The 14,173-nt window shown below is 47.5% G+C and overlaps 1 protein-coding gene across 1 annotated transcript in view; it reads right to left on the reverse strand.

Annotated features, from left to right (window-relative positions):
• Positions 1–14,173, reverse strand: part of PIK3C2B (phosphatidylinositol-4-phosphate 3-kinase catalytic subunit type 2 beta) — a 692,267-nt gene that overhangs the window by 190,711 nt on the left and 487,383 nt on the right. Inside the window, exon 24 of the mRNA XM_085647698.1 lies at positions 12,573–12,682. Coding sequence (XP_085503824.1) covers positions 12,573–12,682 — 110 coding nt within the window. The remainder of the gene's footprint in view (positions 1–12,572; positions 12,683–14,173) is intronic.

A 14,173-nucleotide genomic window follows, 5' to 3' on the forward strand; every position in this document is an offset into this window, starting at 1 on the left:
CGATCGATGACGGAAATGCGTTGAGGAGGCTGTGGGATGAGTGGACTCCGACCGGGACAGCCGTGCCGAAAGGAGCTTCATTCGGCGCTCCCGCCGTGACTTCGGCTTGAGGTGTTGGCAGGCGTCGCAGTCCGTGGAGTCGTGGTGCTCGCCCAGACACCACATGCTGATGAGATGCGGGTCCGTGGCGGACATTTGCCATGAACAGGAAGTACGAAATTGAAAGCCTGAGGGCATTGCACATTGTTCCAGACGCGAAACGTCGAAAAAAAAGGGCCTGAAAACAGGCCAGAGGAACCGCTCACTCCGGATCCACGTTGCACATGGAAAAGAAGGAAACTGATGTCAGCGCGCCGGGAGGGACTTATATGACCTTGCTGACGTCATGTACGTGGATGACGTAAGGGGGGGTCGTGTGGCGCCGTCCCCCAGCGCGCAGAGGTGCTGCTGCAAAAAGTTTTCTGGCTCCAGTCTGACGCCTGGGGGTATTCTAAGTTCAGGAATCTGCTGCTAGATGTCTCTATCAGATTAGGATTATACATGAAGTGACCTATTTACCAATGAACATACAGTTGGGAAAAGAACACTCAAAACGCCTGGTTTACTGAAGAACTAACTAAAATGAGACTCACCCTCATGTGGTCAGAAAGGACTTAGCACAGGGATCATTCCCCTGCAGCCAAGGCCGAATGAAATATGTTTAACAAAGCCTATAAAAACGCATTCAAAATGTGAAAATTCATTTCTTATAGAAAATCTGGTAAGTGCCAGAGATACCAAAAGTTATTTGGACTTTCATAAAGGAGCTAAAAGGAACTGCGGAATATGCCCAAAAATCCAATTAGAAACCTAACTTTAATCAGTTTGTAAATCACTTTGAAGCAGAAAAATCATTATCTGCATTTTCAGCAGGTTGCAGCACAGAAACTGTAGTAACATTAGCTTTAGGTAAGCTCTGACATTGTGCTGACAGAGATTACGGGCAGCCCTGATTATTCTGGATCTGCAAACAGCTTTTAATTCTATGGACTTTTAGCCCTTGCTAAATCGTCTTGATGAGCTCCGCATCAAAAAACACTGTTCTAACATGGTTCCAACAATTTTTGGAGAGAATATCAACATAGGAAAACGGACTCTCACTCGCCTCAGAGAAACAAAAAATTGACATGTGGGGGGGTTTCGTAGTGTTCCATAATGTCCGTCTTCCCCCGCCCACTCTTTAATTTGTTCCGTTGGCTACGCTCATCTGTTTGTTTGGTTTGTCTGTACTCCTGTATGCAGACAACACCCAGATTGTCTTTAAAACAAACAAAGATCTATGCTAGAGGGTAGATGACCTTTATAATTGCAATGAATGTGTTCAATTGTGGATGTCTTGGAACCAGACGAAACTTAATCAAAGAAAAACAGAGATTGTTGCTCCTTTTGGAGATTATTCGGTAATAAACCTCTCTTTCTGGCCTACCTCAAAAGAAAAAAATGGTTCTGGTTTTATATGTAAAGAAGCAAGGGGTCAAGTTTGATAAACAATTTACCATGGTTAAACAAGGTAAAACGTTATCAGTACCAATTTCCTATTTTAAAAAGGATTATACATTGCCACCACAGAAAATTCAGATTGCGAATGAACTTGTATCATTTAGACTTGATTACTGCAAACCCATCTATTTAAGTCAACATGAAAAACCCTGGTAAAGGCTTGTACAAAACTTTACAGCAAGGAAAGCGGCATTTGTAACCAGTTATGCAGAGAATCACGTTTAAAGCACTGTGCTTGGTTCACAAAGCTTTTTACAATGACCATTGAAGCCTTTATTTCAGAAGCCCTTAAAGTATAAACCAACAAGGCTGTGCAGCCTTCCATGCAGAACCCTTCCTGGCTCTATTCATGACACACCTTAAAAACAACAAGTTATTTGCCTTCGGTAGCGCTCTTTCTGGTGAATACTCCATCTAAACATAGGCTTCTCACCTTGGAATACTCCCCAAGTGCCAGACTAGGTTTGAAAACTTTTTCCAGCAATGCTCATGTATGTCACAAGGTGGCATCATGCAATGTAACACAGCCCCTGGAAGTGCTGGAGTGGAACTACAGAGAAGCGCCCCCCCTGCACGCTGACACCAGTTTCTTGATTATCTCTGTCTGTGCCCTCAGATGTGATGCATAAATGATTGTTAACACCAGTGTGTAGACTAGAAGATGTTTTTAGATGTTAAAAACAGGTATCTAAAGAATCTGCGAATCGAGTGAGTTTCCACCATAAAGAGTTACCATTGGTAAGTAACTTCTTCTGATAAATACTTCTAACCGCTTGCCTTACAGTGGATACCAAAGCAGTATATCATCAAGGTGGAGGGTCTGTAGACTGGACTAAGACCAAAATGTCTGGCAGGACCAAATGGGAGACACACCTTTCCTCAAAGACATGGCTACTGAAACAAACAAACATTCAACAGCTTTGCTTGTAAATGGTCAGTCTTGCAGACACCACACTGGAAAAGTGTATTTTCTATGTTAGCATAAGCGGCAGCCACTTCGTCTGTTGCATACATTTTGTTTCTGTTGTTTCCATTTTGTTCTCTGCTTTTCACCTTTTCACCCTGCCCATGCTCATAACTATCAAACTGACTTATCTGACCTGGCCTATCTGATGTACGTGCTGGGACCTGCAACTGTCGGTGTGCCTTCCCAGATGTTATCGAATGACTGCTTATTGCCACCATAAACATTCCCTACTCCCCAACCTTATTTCCTGACCACCTGGTCACTAATCTACTCCTACCTGCCTGCAGCTATTGCCGCTCTTAAACTAGTTTCCTCCAGTTTTTCTGCTCATGTGATTACACTGCAACAAACAGTACATAAGGGTGATGGTTTTTGTAATGTGTGCCTCCTCCCACAACACTCTAGGGTGTTGCTCGGACGTGGTCCCACTCATGAGTGTTTAATAAACTTGGTTTGTTTTACTTCACTCCAGTGCCGATCTCTCTTTTGTTAGTCTTCGGACCTATGGACGAGAGGATTACCCTGCACCGGTGCGCCCTGTGCCCACCTGGGGTACATTTCCACAACACCAGGCCACACATTTTTTCCAGTGTCTGGCATAAATAGACTTCGTGAAAGAGCATTTCACAGCAAAGAGGACAGTTCAGGCAGCAGATCAAATGTAGTCAACTGCTGCCACTCAATCTCCAAGCATAGAGGTGTAGACTGCACACATTTGGGTAAAGGACCCTTCCCTGCTGTGGTTACAGAAGATTCTCCCAAAGTCACAGCCAATCAGAAGGGTGATGCTCATGCCCAGAAGATACAGGTGCCAAACTGTCTTGGCCAAATTCAAAGCCACTAGGATTACTTGGGCTCAGTGGTTCCTGAACTTTCAAAACTCAGGGCAGGAGAAGGAGGGGCAGAAAGGAGTCACACGGTCTATTCCAGCCAGAATGCATTTCCTTGTTAGGGTTCTGATGGAAACTCCAACGTGTGAAACCTCTGACACTGTGTGTCAGAAGATGCCCTGCACCACTCCAGAATGTAGATTTGTGATTAGCTAGACGCCACCTGCTTAGCTCATCCGCTCTTGCATTCAAGGATCCCACCAAGTGGTTGGCAACCAAAGAAATGCCCTCATGTTCCAACCAGCTCCAGAGGTGCAGAGCCTCCTGGTAAAGGACTGAAGAGCCCACTCCGCCCTGCTCATTGCAATACCACAAGGCGGTGGTGTTATCTGTGAGAACATACACCAGACTCCCCTTGACGGATGGCAGGAAAGCCTTCAGCCGCCAATGAAAGAACCAGAGTCTTCTGATCCCCACCTCCCCCAGATGACCATCCTAATCTCAGTAGTGATGCTCCATCCACATCGCCAACTCTGAGTGAGGAAGGAAGAGGGTCCTGCCTGTCGCTGGACTAATTGTGTTTGAGCTACCACTATGGCAAATTATGGGCATTTCTTCTATATCTGGATGGCACCCACAGTGCTGGGTCAACTGGAAATTAAATGGTTTCTTACCCGTATCCTAGTTCTCTCTCAGGGGAATTTCCATTGAATTCATAAGCACTAAATGGTCCCACCCACGTGCGGATATTCCCTGCACGTGGGCGAGATGATTCTGTGCTTATGAGGCACTTCAGGTTTCAATGCAAAGCCCGCATGTGCTACCTGGTGTAGTTCACCAGAAAGTGCTGGAGGCTAAGAGTCCAAGAACCCTCTGAATTGCTTTCTCTGTAATCCAGGATGGAGGCTGAAATATTGGGAATACAGAGCATTTTCCGGACTTGTTGCAGTGGAAGAAGGCCTAGAACTACACCTCCAATAAATAGCAGCCTTTGCAAGAGTCAGTGGCGACTTTGGTTCATTGATCATGAACCCCAAAAATGTCAAGAGGTTCACAGTCACCTGTAGGCGGTATACAGCAAGCCTAGAAGACTTAACCTCTGGCTTAATTTAACAGATTTCACAATGCAAAAATTCACTTTGAGTTTCGCAGGGAAGTGAAATGTGGCCTTAACATCAAGCATCCCTGCTCTTTTTTGAAGACATGTCGTACTCTCTTTCTAATTGGCATGCCAGGCTTCCTTCAAATCACTTCCTTAACAGCACCATCTCTTGAGTTCCACTGTATGCAGTATCAAAATTACAGCCTAGTAAACTCAAGTTTTCGCAGTATACAGATCTATAATGCTTCATCCCTTTGTCCAGCTTTTTTGTGGGCTTTAGTTGCAACTAACCACAGGAAAGATCAGTCAAAAATCATCAATTCTCAGAATTTACACAGGGCTACAAGGGGTGCAGCCAGAGAGTCAGGTTTGCTAGGTGACTTGAAAAGGGAGAGATCAGTGAATTTCTCTAAGTAGCGGAGACCTACACCACAAAGTGGGACGGATGGACAAGGATCCCGCTCCTCTACTCCCCAACCCTTCCTTAACCAAGTAACTCTAGCTTTGGGAATGCAGCCCTGAACAAAAGGGGCATCCAGATTGTTATCTCCATAATGGACAAAGTACATCCTGCAGGAAAACCACAATATCTTATCCAATAACGCACACAGTATCCCTATAGATACACATCAACAATATTATACACAGTGAAGCACACATTAACAAATAACAGATTAATATCCCACACAGGATAATAGCTAACGATACCAGGATGCAGACCAAATTGATCTTTAACTGGGAGAGCCAGTAGGCAGTCTACCCAGAGGGGTGGATCTAACAAGTATTCTTCCCATGGACTAGAATTATGTTACCTCTATTGCCAGTCACCCCGAAACATGGCGGACAGTAACCATCTTCACTTATGTTGAGGGTAGACTTTGGGTGTAGCACCTCTCAACAGAGCTGGATTATGTTGAATAAGGTCTTGATAATAGGGAGAATTTTTCAAGAGGGCTAACAAATGTTTAAGTCCATTGGAAAACATGTGGCCAGTCACAGAAAACAAACACAGCATTTCATCAAAGCTTTACAAAGCCACACAGAGATTTTCTATCGCAACATCATATTATTGTGTTCAATTTAGGAGTATAATATCATATTATTGAGTTCAATTTAGGAGTATAATATCATATTATTGTGTTCAATGTATGAGTGTAGATTTATTTGGCTAACATATTATAGGTACAATAGTTTAAGCCTACGTTGATTGAACCAAATGGACTTAAGCTGATAAAAAAGCTAAATACTGGAAACATGGTATCACAATTATAAGGGGCTATATTATCACCTTAATAGAAACTTAACCGATTGAATCCAAGATTAAGGGCCTGGTTTAGATCTTGACGGACGGGTTACTCCGTCCCGTCAAAAGGATGACGAATATCCCGTCCGTTGAAATATAAATCCCATAGGATATAATGGGATTTATGTTTTGGGGGAAGGAATATCTCATCTTTGTGATGGAGTAACCCATCTACCAAGATCTAAATCAGGGCCATAGCCAATCTAATCCCCTCCTTCTTTAGTCCAACCCACTCCTTGTTCACAATCAAAAGCTTGATGTGATGCCCGTTCTTTCACTTTACCTTTGTTTTGTACCTTAACCCAAATCCCCATAATGAATATGCTACTTACCAGTATGCATCTGTTCTTGGCATGTAGGGCTGCTGACATTCATATCTGTGCATAGATCGCCGCCTAGTGTTGGGTCCGGATGTTTGCACGTTGTTGTCCTGGAAGAGTCTTCGAAGTATCCTGAGATAGGTGACTCCTCCCCTGGACCACAGTGCGCATGGGCATCCTCTCCATCCTCAGATTGTTTTTCGCCATTGTGGCAGTGATGGAGTAGATACAGAAAGTGATGACCATGCTTACAGTAATTCTGAGAGCTGCAGCTGCTACAGGCGCCGGGGAGGACGGTGGGTGATATGAATGTCAGCAGCCCTACATGCCAAGAACAGATGCATACTGGTAAGTAGCATATTCAGTTCGAGGCATGTGGGCTGCTGAATTCATATCTGTGCATAGAATATATAGCAGTACCCTCTATTAGCGGCGGCTACCAGTGCCAGCTGCAGCGGTCTGAAAAAGAGTTTTGAGAACAGCCTGTCCTACAGCTGCCTGCTGTTTCGATTGCACATCTACACAATAGTGTTTGGTAAATGTATGTGTAGTGGACCAGGTGGCTGCTCTACATATATCATGCAAAGGAATGTTTCCCAGGAAAGCCATGGAGGCCCCTAACTTATGTGTTGAGTGGGCTCGTGGGGGAATCGTTAATGTGCGTTTAGCTTTTTGATAGCAAATTTGAATACATTTAACGATCCATCTGGCTATACCTGCTTTGGAGATGGCGTTACCTTTGTGGTGTGGGGCAAAGGCAACGAAAAGTTGTTTTGTTTTCCTAAAGACTTTAGTCCTGTCTATATAGTACGTGAGGGCTCTCTTTACATCCAGTGTATGGAGTGCTCTTTCTGCGACAGTTTGTGGGTTTTGAAAGAAAACAGGCAGTTCAATAGTTTGATTCATGTGGAACTGCGATATCACCTTGGGCATGAATTTGGGGTTGGTACGTAGTACGATCCTGTTGGCGTGAACCTGTATGAATGGCTCTTGAACGGTTAGTGCCTGGAGTTCACTAACTCTCCTCAAAGAAGTGATCGCTACTAGGAAAGCTACTTTCCAGGTGAGGAATTGAATCTCGCATGAGTGTAGAGGTTCGAAGGGTGGACCCATCAGGCGTGTGAGGACCAAGTTGAGGTTCCTCATTGGAGCTGGTGGGTGGCTTGGAGGAATTACTCGTTTGAGTCCTTCCAAGAATGCTTTGATGGCAGGCACTCTGAATAAAGAGAGGTGCTGCCTGTTCTGGAGATAGGCTGATATTGCGGTCAAATGGACACGTATTGAGGTGTATGCCAGATTGCATCGGTATAGGTGTAAGAGGTAACAAATTATGTTTTGGATGGATGCGTCTAGCGGGTTAATGTCATTGTTATTGCAATAAATTACGAACCTTTTCCATTTGGCTGCATAGCAAGCTCTGGTAGTGGGTCTTCTAGCTTCCTTAATGATGTCCATACAGTCAGGTGGCAGGTTTAGGTAGCCAAACTCTAGGACTTCAGGAGCCAGATTGCCAGGTTCAGCTGTTGCGGATCTGGGTGCTGAATCTCTCCATGGTTCTGCGTCAAATGCGCGGGTTTGATCCGCAGCCTTTGATGCGGCACCACGGAAAGTTCGAGAAAGGTGGTGTACCATGGTTGGCGTGCACATGTTGGAGCAACCAGGATGAGTGTTAGTGAGTGTTGTCTGAGTTTGAGTGCCACCAGCGGTATCAATGGTGCTGGGGGAAAAGCGTACGCAAATCTGCCGGACCAGTTCATCCATATCGCATTGCCCTGCGACTGCGGATGTGGGAACCTGGCGGCAAAGCTTTGGCATTTTGCGTTTTCGTTTGTGGCGAAAAGGTCTATCTCTGGATGACCCTACTGCTGGAAGTACGGTTGGAGTACTGATGGGTGTAACTCCCACTCGTGCATCTGGTGGCTGTGTCTGCTGAGCAGATCCGCCATCTGGTTGTCCTTGCCGGGGAGGTGTTCCGCCATGAGGAACATGTTCCTCTGAATGGCCCACTTCCACATGCTCTGAGCCAGATGAGACAACTGTGGAGAGTGTGTTCCTCCCTGCTTCTGTATGTAGTACATGGCAGTCATGTTGTCCGTCCGGATCAACACGACTTTGTTGCACAAGTGTACTTTGAATGCTTTCATTGCCAGGAAGATTGCCATCAGTTCTAGAAGGTTGATGTGCATCTTCTTTTGTTGTATTGTCCATAGTCCCTGCACTGTGTAGTTGAGTACATGAGCTCCCCATCCCTGGAGAGACGCGTCCGCTGTCAGTATTATTTGTGGAACAGGCTCTTGGAACGGTCGGCCCTTGCAAAGGTTTTGTGGATTCCACCAATGCAGAGAGTTGTATGCCCGACCGCTCACCAACACTAGGTCTTTTAGTTGCCCGTGAGCCTGATTCCATTGACGTGCTAAGCACTCCTGAAGCGGGCGCATATGTAGTCTCGCGTGTGGGACTATGAAAATGCAGGAGACCATCATGCCTATCAACTGCATGAACACTCGCGCAGGAAGGGAGTGTTGGGGTTTGAACTTGGAAATCAGCATTTGCATGCTGTTGATCCTCACCAAATTTGGCTGAGCTGTGGCTGCCAGAGTGTCTATGGTCGCACCTAGGTACTGTTGTACGTGTGCGGGTTGGAGATGTGATTTTGGGTAATTTAGTGAGAACCCCAGACTGTGAAGAAGGTGAATGGTGCGGGACATGTGGCTGGCACATTGCTGGGCTGACTTTGCCTGAACAAGCCAGTCGTCCAGGTAAGGGTAGACGTGAATGTGTTGCCTCCGTAGATGTGCAGCCACAGTAGCTAGGCACTTTGTGAAAACTCTGGGTGCTGTTGTCACGCCGAAGGGAAGAACCTTGAATTGGTAGTGCTGCCCTTGAATAGTGAACCTGAGATATTTTGTGTGTGAGGGGTGAATGGGTATGTGGAAATACGCATCTGTGAGGTCTAGCGTGGCCAGGAAGTCTCCCTGTTTGAGCAGCGGGAGGACTTGTTGTAGGGTGAGCATGTGGAAATGCTCTGAGAGAATGTAGCGGTTGAGGGGTCTCAGGTCTAGTATAGGTCTGAGTGACCCGTCCTTTTTTGGTATTAAGAAGTACAGGGAGTACACCCCCGTACCTTGCTTGTGGACGGGTACGACCTCTATTGCGCCTTTTTCCAGCATACTTAGCACTTCCTGCTGTAATAGCGCTAAGTGCTCTGAGGACATAGGACGGTGTTTTGGCGGTATTGTGGGAGGAGTGGAGGTTAATTCTAGGCAGTAACCGTGTTTGATAATATCTTTGACCCACCTGTCCGTGGTGATGGTGTTCCACGTGGACAGGAACCTTTGTAGCCTTCCCCCGACAGGTGTTATGTGGTCGGGAGGAAGGTTTGTTCTTGGGGGAGGACCTGGTATTGCCGTATCCGCGTCCTCTGCCCTTTGTGCTGAAGCCACGATAACCACCCCGGGTGTTTTTATCGTAGGTACTTTGTGTGTTGCCCTTGTTGTAGGTTTGCTGTGACCCCTGTCCTCTACCTGCTCCTCTATTTCCGGGGCGACGAAAGGAGCCACTCCGAAAGGTCTGCGTTTGGAGAGCCCTCATGGACTTTGCAGTGTCTGTGTCCTTTTTTATTTTTTCTAGGGTGGTGTCAACTTCTGGTCCGAATAAGTAGTCGGGGTTGACCGGCTGATTGAGGATGTTATTTTGAACCTCAGGTTTGAATCCGGAGATTCGTAACCAGGCGTGTCGTCGTAGCATGACGCTGGTGTTTATTGCTCTGGCAGCTGTATCTGCGGCATCCAGTGCACACTTAATGGATGCGTTCGTGAGGAGTTGTCCCTCCCTGATGAGGATCTCTGCTCCCTCTTTGTATTGGTCAGGGAGATGTTGGAGTAGGGTTTCTAATGTGTCATAGTGTGCGCGATCGTAGCGAGCTAGGAGCGCCTGGGTATTGGCAATAAGCCATATGTTAGCTGCCTGGGCTGCAACCCGTTTGCCGGAGGTCTCTAGCACCTTGGACTCTTTGTCCGGGGGAGGAGCATCCCCAGTTGTCTGCGAGTGCGCCCGTTTGCGAGCATTAGCGACTACGATGGAATCCAGAGGCAACTGGCCTCTAATGTACGTAGGGTCCCCAGGCGCCGACCTATATTTCTTGTCGATCCTGGGGTTTATTAATCTTGCCCTGGTGGGTTCTTTGAAAATGTCCTTTGCTGGTTTGAGGGCACCTTTCAACATGGGTAGAGTTTTGATATTCCTTTCTGAGGATGCGAAAGTATCCATTAGAAAATCGTCCTCGATTGTGTCAGAGTGGAGTTGCACACCATGATTGGCCGCAGCACGTTCAATGAGGGCGTTGAATGCGGCAGTGTCCTCTGTGGGAGACGTTTTCGCGCCATATAGCTGCGTGTCCTGTGTATCCATAGGTGCACCCGGGTCTACAGGGTCATCCCAAGCCTGGTCAGGGTCCATCTCCCTGGGGTAGGGGACATCGTCACCCATGTAGTCCTCCAAAACGTCGGTTTCGGAGGGTGTCGGAGAGAAGGGCTGTGGATCTAGGTAAGAGGTATGGAGACGTTCGTAGAGAACTGGTTCCGAATCCGCTGGCAGCTTTTTCTTTAGCGGGATCCGGTAGGAGTCCAAAGCTCGCTCGGAAGATATTCTCCGCTTGTGGAGCATAATTCTGCCGGTGTCGGCATTGATGATGTGGGACGGTGACGTCTCCGTGGGAGAGCGTTCGGCAGGTGTGATCCTAGTTTGGGTGACACGTGTTCTGATTTCAAACAGTTTGGGCGCCGTGGATGGCGTCAGGCCAAAAGTGATGTCGGGTGTTGCTGGAGAAGCTTTTTGAGCTTTTTTCGGCTCGGAGCCCGACGTGTCCTGGAGGGCTGCCTTTTCTTTGATGCGTTGCAAGGACGCTGCAACTTGTCGCACCTGGAACGCCGACGGTTCTTTGGCGCCGAGCGGTTCTGTAGAGGCAGGCGTGGACTTCTTTGGGGCCACGGGGTCATCGAGTCGAGGAGAGGTAGTAGCTGTCGACGGCGTCGATGATTGGGCCTTAGGTGCTGCTTTCGAAGTGGTGTGCGACGCAGCGGCCATTTTGACCTTCGTGGCCGGAGCCGATTGTTTCGGTGCCGGGTGCCGAGGCGGTTAGGCGGTACCGATGGCCTTTTTCCGTGTGTCGGCGCCGACGTCGGCTGCTGCGAGTTCAGCACCGAAGTCCCGTTTGGTGCGGTCGGTGCCGACGGGTTTGGCTGGCGTCGAAGGTGTAGTGGGCTTCGATCCGACCAGTGTCAGTTTCAGTTTCTGCGGGACCGATACGACTATTGGTTTCGGTTTCGAGGAAGGAAAACCAGTCGTTTTGGGCACTAATGGCTTTCGCTGAATGTCCGAGGCCGGGCCAGAGGGCGGGGCCAAAGAACTGCGGGATAGGTCTTGGGTAAGGCCCGAAGGCGATCCCTCGACCGGAGCCATAGACTGACGCACTGGGATATCCTCCGTCTGTACGGGTAGGCCTTGCTCGTCACCGGAGCCACTTTCTTCGGCCCCTAAGGCCTCATCGTAGTCTCCTACCTCGGTGTCGGCTTCTTCCCTGTGAAAGAGTTGGTCTTCGATGTCTTCCGATCCGGAATCGTGTTCGGAAGCGGGGCTGGAGGGTAGGTTCTCCACGCCTTCCACATCTTCGTCCTCGGCGCTGAAGATGTTGGTTGGGGCCGGTGCAGCTTGCTGCGCTTCAAGTCTCGCTGCTCGTCGATTCCGGAGAGTCTTTTTGGATCGGAATCGGGCACAAGCCATACATGTGGATTCGTCGTGATCCGGTGAAAGGCATTTGTTGCACACCGGGTGGACGTCGACATGGGGATATTTCGCATCGCAAACAGGACACCGCTTGAATGGTGTCCTCGATTCCATCGTCGATGTGGGGTCGATGGTCGGATATGATGCGAAAAAGTGGTTTTTGAAGTCAGTAAACTAACAAGTAACTGTCGATACCGATCGGGAACAGTACCGACGCGAACTAAAGGCCTTTTGGCCTGAAAAAAAGTTTTCCCTAACTTGAGTCAAGATAAGCACATCCGAACCCAATGGCGGAAAAAAACAATCTGAGGATGGAGAGGATGCCCATGCGCACTGTGGTCCAGGGGAGGAGTCACCTATCTCAGGATACTTCGAAGACTCTTCCAGGACAACAACGTGCAAACATCCGGACCCAACACTAGGCGGCGATCTATGCACAGATATGAATTCAGCAGCCCACATGCCTCGAACCAATAAATTCTCTAAACATAGTGCTGACAAAATGTTCCAGGGAGGTTAAATGATAAGTGCTGACACATGCTGTGATCTGCAGGTCACAAATTCAAATTCCAGCACGCACAACTCAGTCATCCATTTTTCTGATGACTAAGTTGAGGGCCATTAAACTGGACAATACTAGCACCTGTTATTTACAAAGCTTTGAAAGAGAAGTAATTTATTATGGTATGCTAAATATAAACAAGCTAGTCCTATCATTATCTCTCACCTGGTGAAGTAGGTGGTGGCATCAGACTCAGAATCCTGCGGTCTTAGTGCATCATACACATACTTTAAATCTTCCAAGTTGGACAGCTCGGGGATTCCACAGGACAGCATCTGGAAAATACAGGCAAGGATCAGCATGGCAAGTCCATGTCTTGGTTTGAGAAACAATGGTGGCAAAGTCGCCCACCAAGGCTCAGTTTGTCTGAAAATTGTCCTGGAACGCCAATGATTTGCAATTTTGGGCGAGTTGGGGATCCACTCAAATGTATTCAAGGCCAGACAAAAACTTTCAGGGCAGTAACTCTTTCCCTTTTCTCCGATATCTTAGAGCAGATTATCTATTTGTGTTTTTTCTTTTCATTTTGGCACTTGTAATTTAAAACGCAAAAACCAAACTGAAAGTACCAGAGTACAAATACAACCTGGAATGGAGAAACTACGCATTCATGCAGGACACCCGCACAGTCTTCACTTTTTAGCAAAACATCCCTTTACTGGCCCCAGTTTAAAGCCTATACTGCTAATGGGATCCATGAAACTATCAATCTCACTCTTACCTTTCATCGCCAAAATTGCGGAAAAAACGGTCAATGATCAACTAATACGGCACATGAATCAGACCAACCTACTTCACCCCACGCAATCGGGTTTTCGGGCTACATACTCCACAGAGTCGGCTCTGCTTTTCTCCACCGAAACCATCCGCAGACAGGTCGATGCAGGACAGACGGTGGCACTGATCCTGTTAGACCTTAGCGCTGCGTTTGACACTGTGGCCCATCCTATTCTGCTGCAGCGCCTTAAGGAAAGTGGACTAGCCAACTTGGCACTGAAATGGTTAAGCTCCTTCCTTCAGGATAGGAGCTTTCAAGTAGCCCAAGGACCGTATTATTCCAAGAACATCAGGCTGGAGCAGGGGGTCCCCCAGGGCTCTATATTAAGCCCAACGCTTTTAAATCTATATATTGCCCTCCTGTCCGAAAACATCGAAAAATACGGCATCAGTGTCGTGTCATATGTAGATGACACGCAGCTTGTAGTATCTCTGTCCCAATCTCGTGAAGAGGATGCCGCATACTTCTCCATGTGCCTACAAGAACTTACCGTCTGGATGGCTAACAACTGCTTAAAATTGAACGGTGATAAAACCGAGGTACTGATTGTGGGTAAGGCCACCAAGCTATGGTCTCCCAAATGGTGGCCACAGATCTTGGGTACCATCCGCTCCCCTAAGGAGCAGGTAAAGAACCTGGGAATGTGGTTGCACTCCAAGCTCTCCTTTGACCACCATTCCAGGACGGTTGCTGGTAAGTGCTTCGGCATAATGAAGGGCCTCCGAAAGGTTCTGGACGTGCTTCCAGTATCTGCCAGGAAAACCTTAGTCCACGCACTTGTCACCTCCCGTCTGGACTATGGGAATGCCCTCTGTCTGGGCGCCAGCAGTAAAAGCATTCAGAGGCTACAATATATTCAGAACGCGGCTGCCCGCCTTGTCCTGATGCTCCATAGGAGAGCCTCGTCTAAAAATGCGCAATCTACTCTACACTGGCTCCCAGTTAAAGAAAGAATCTTATTTAAGGCCCTATGCACTAGTCACCGAAT

This window comes from Triturus cristatus, chromosome 1_1 (assembly GCF_964204655.1).
Source record: "Triturus cristatus chromosome 1_1, aTriCri1.1, whole genome shotgun sequence".
In the NCBI taxonomy this organism is placed as follows: domain Eukaryota; kingdom Metazoa; phylum Chordata; class Amphibia; order Caudata; family Salamandridae; genus Triturus; species Triturus cristatus.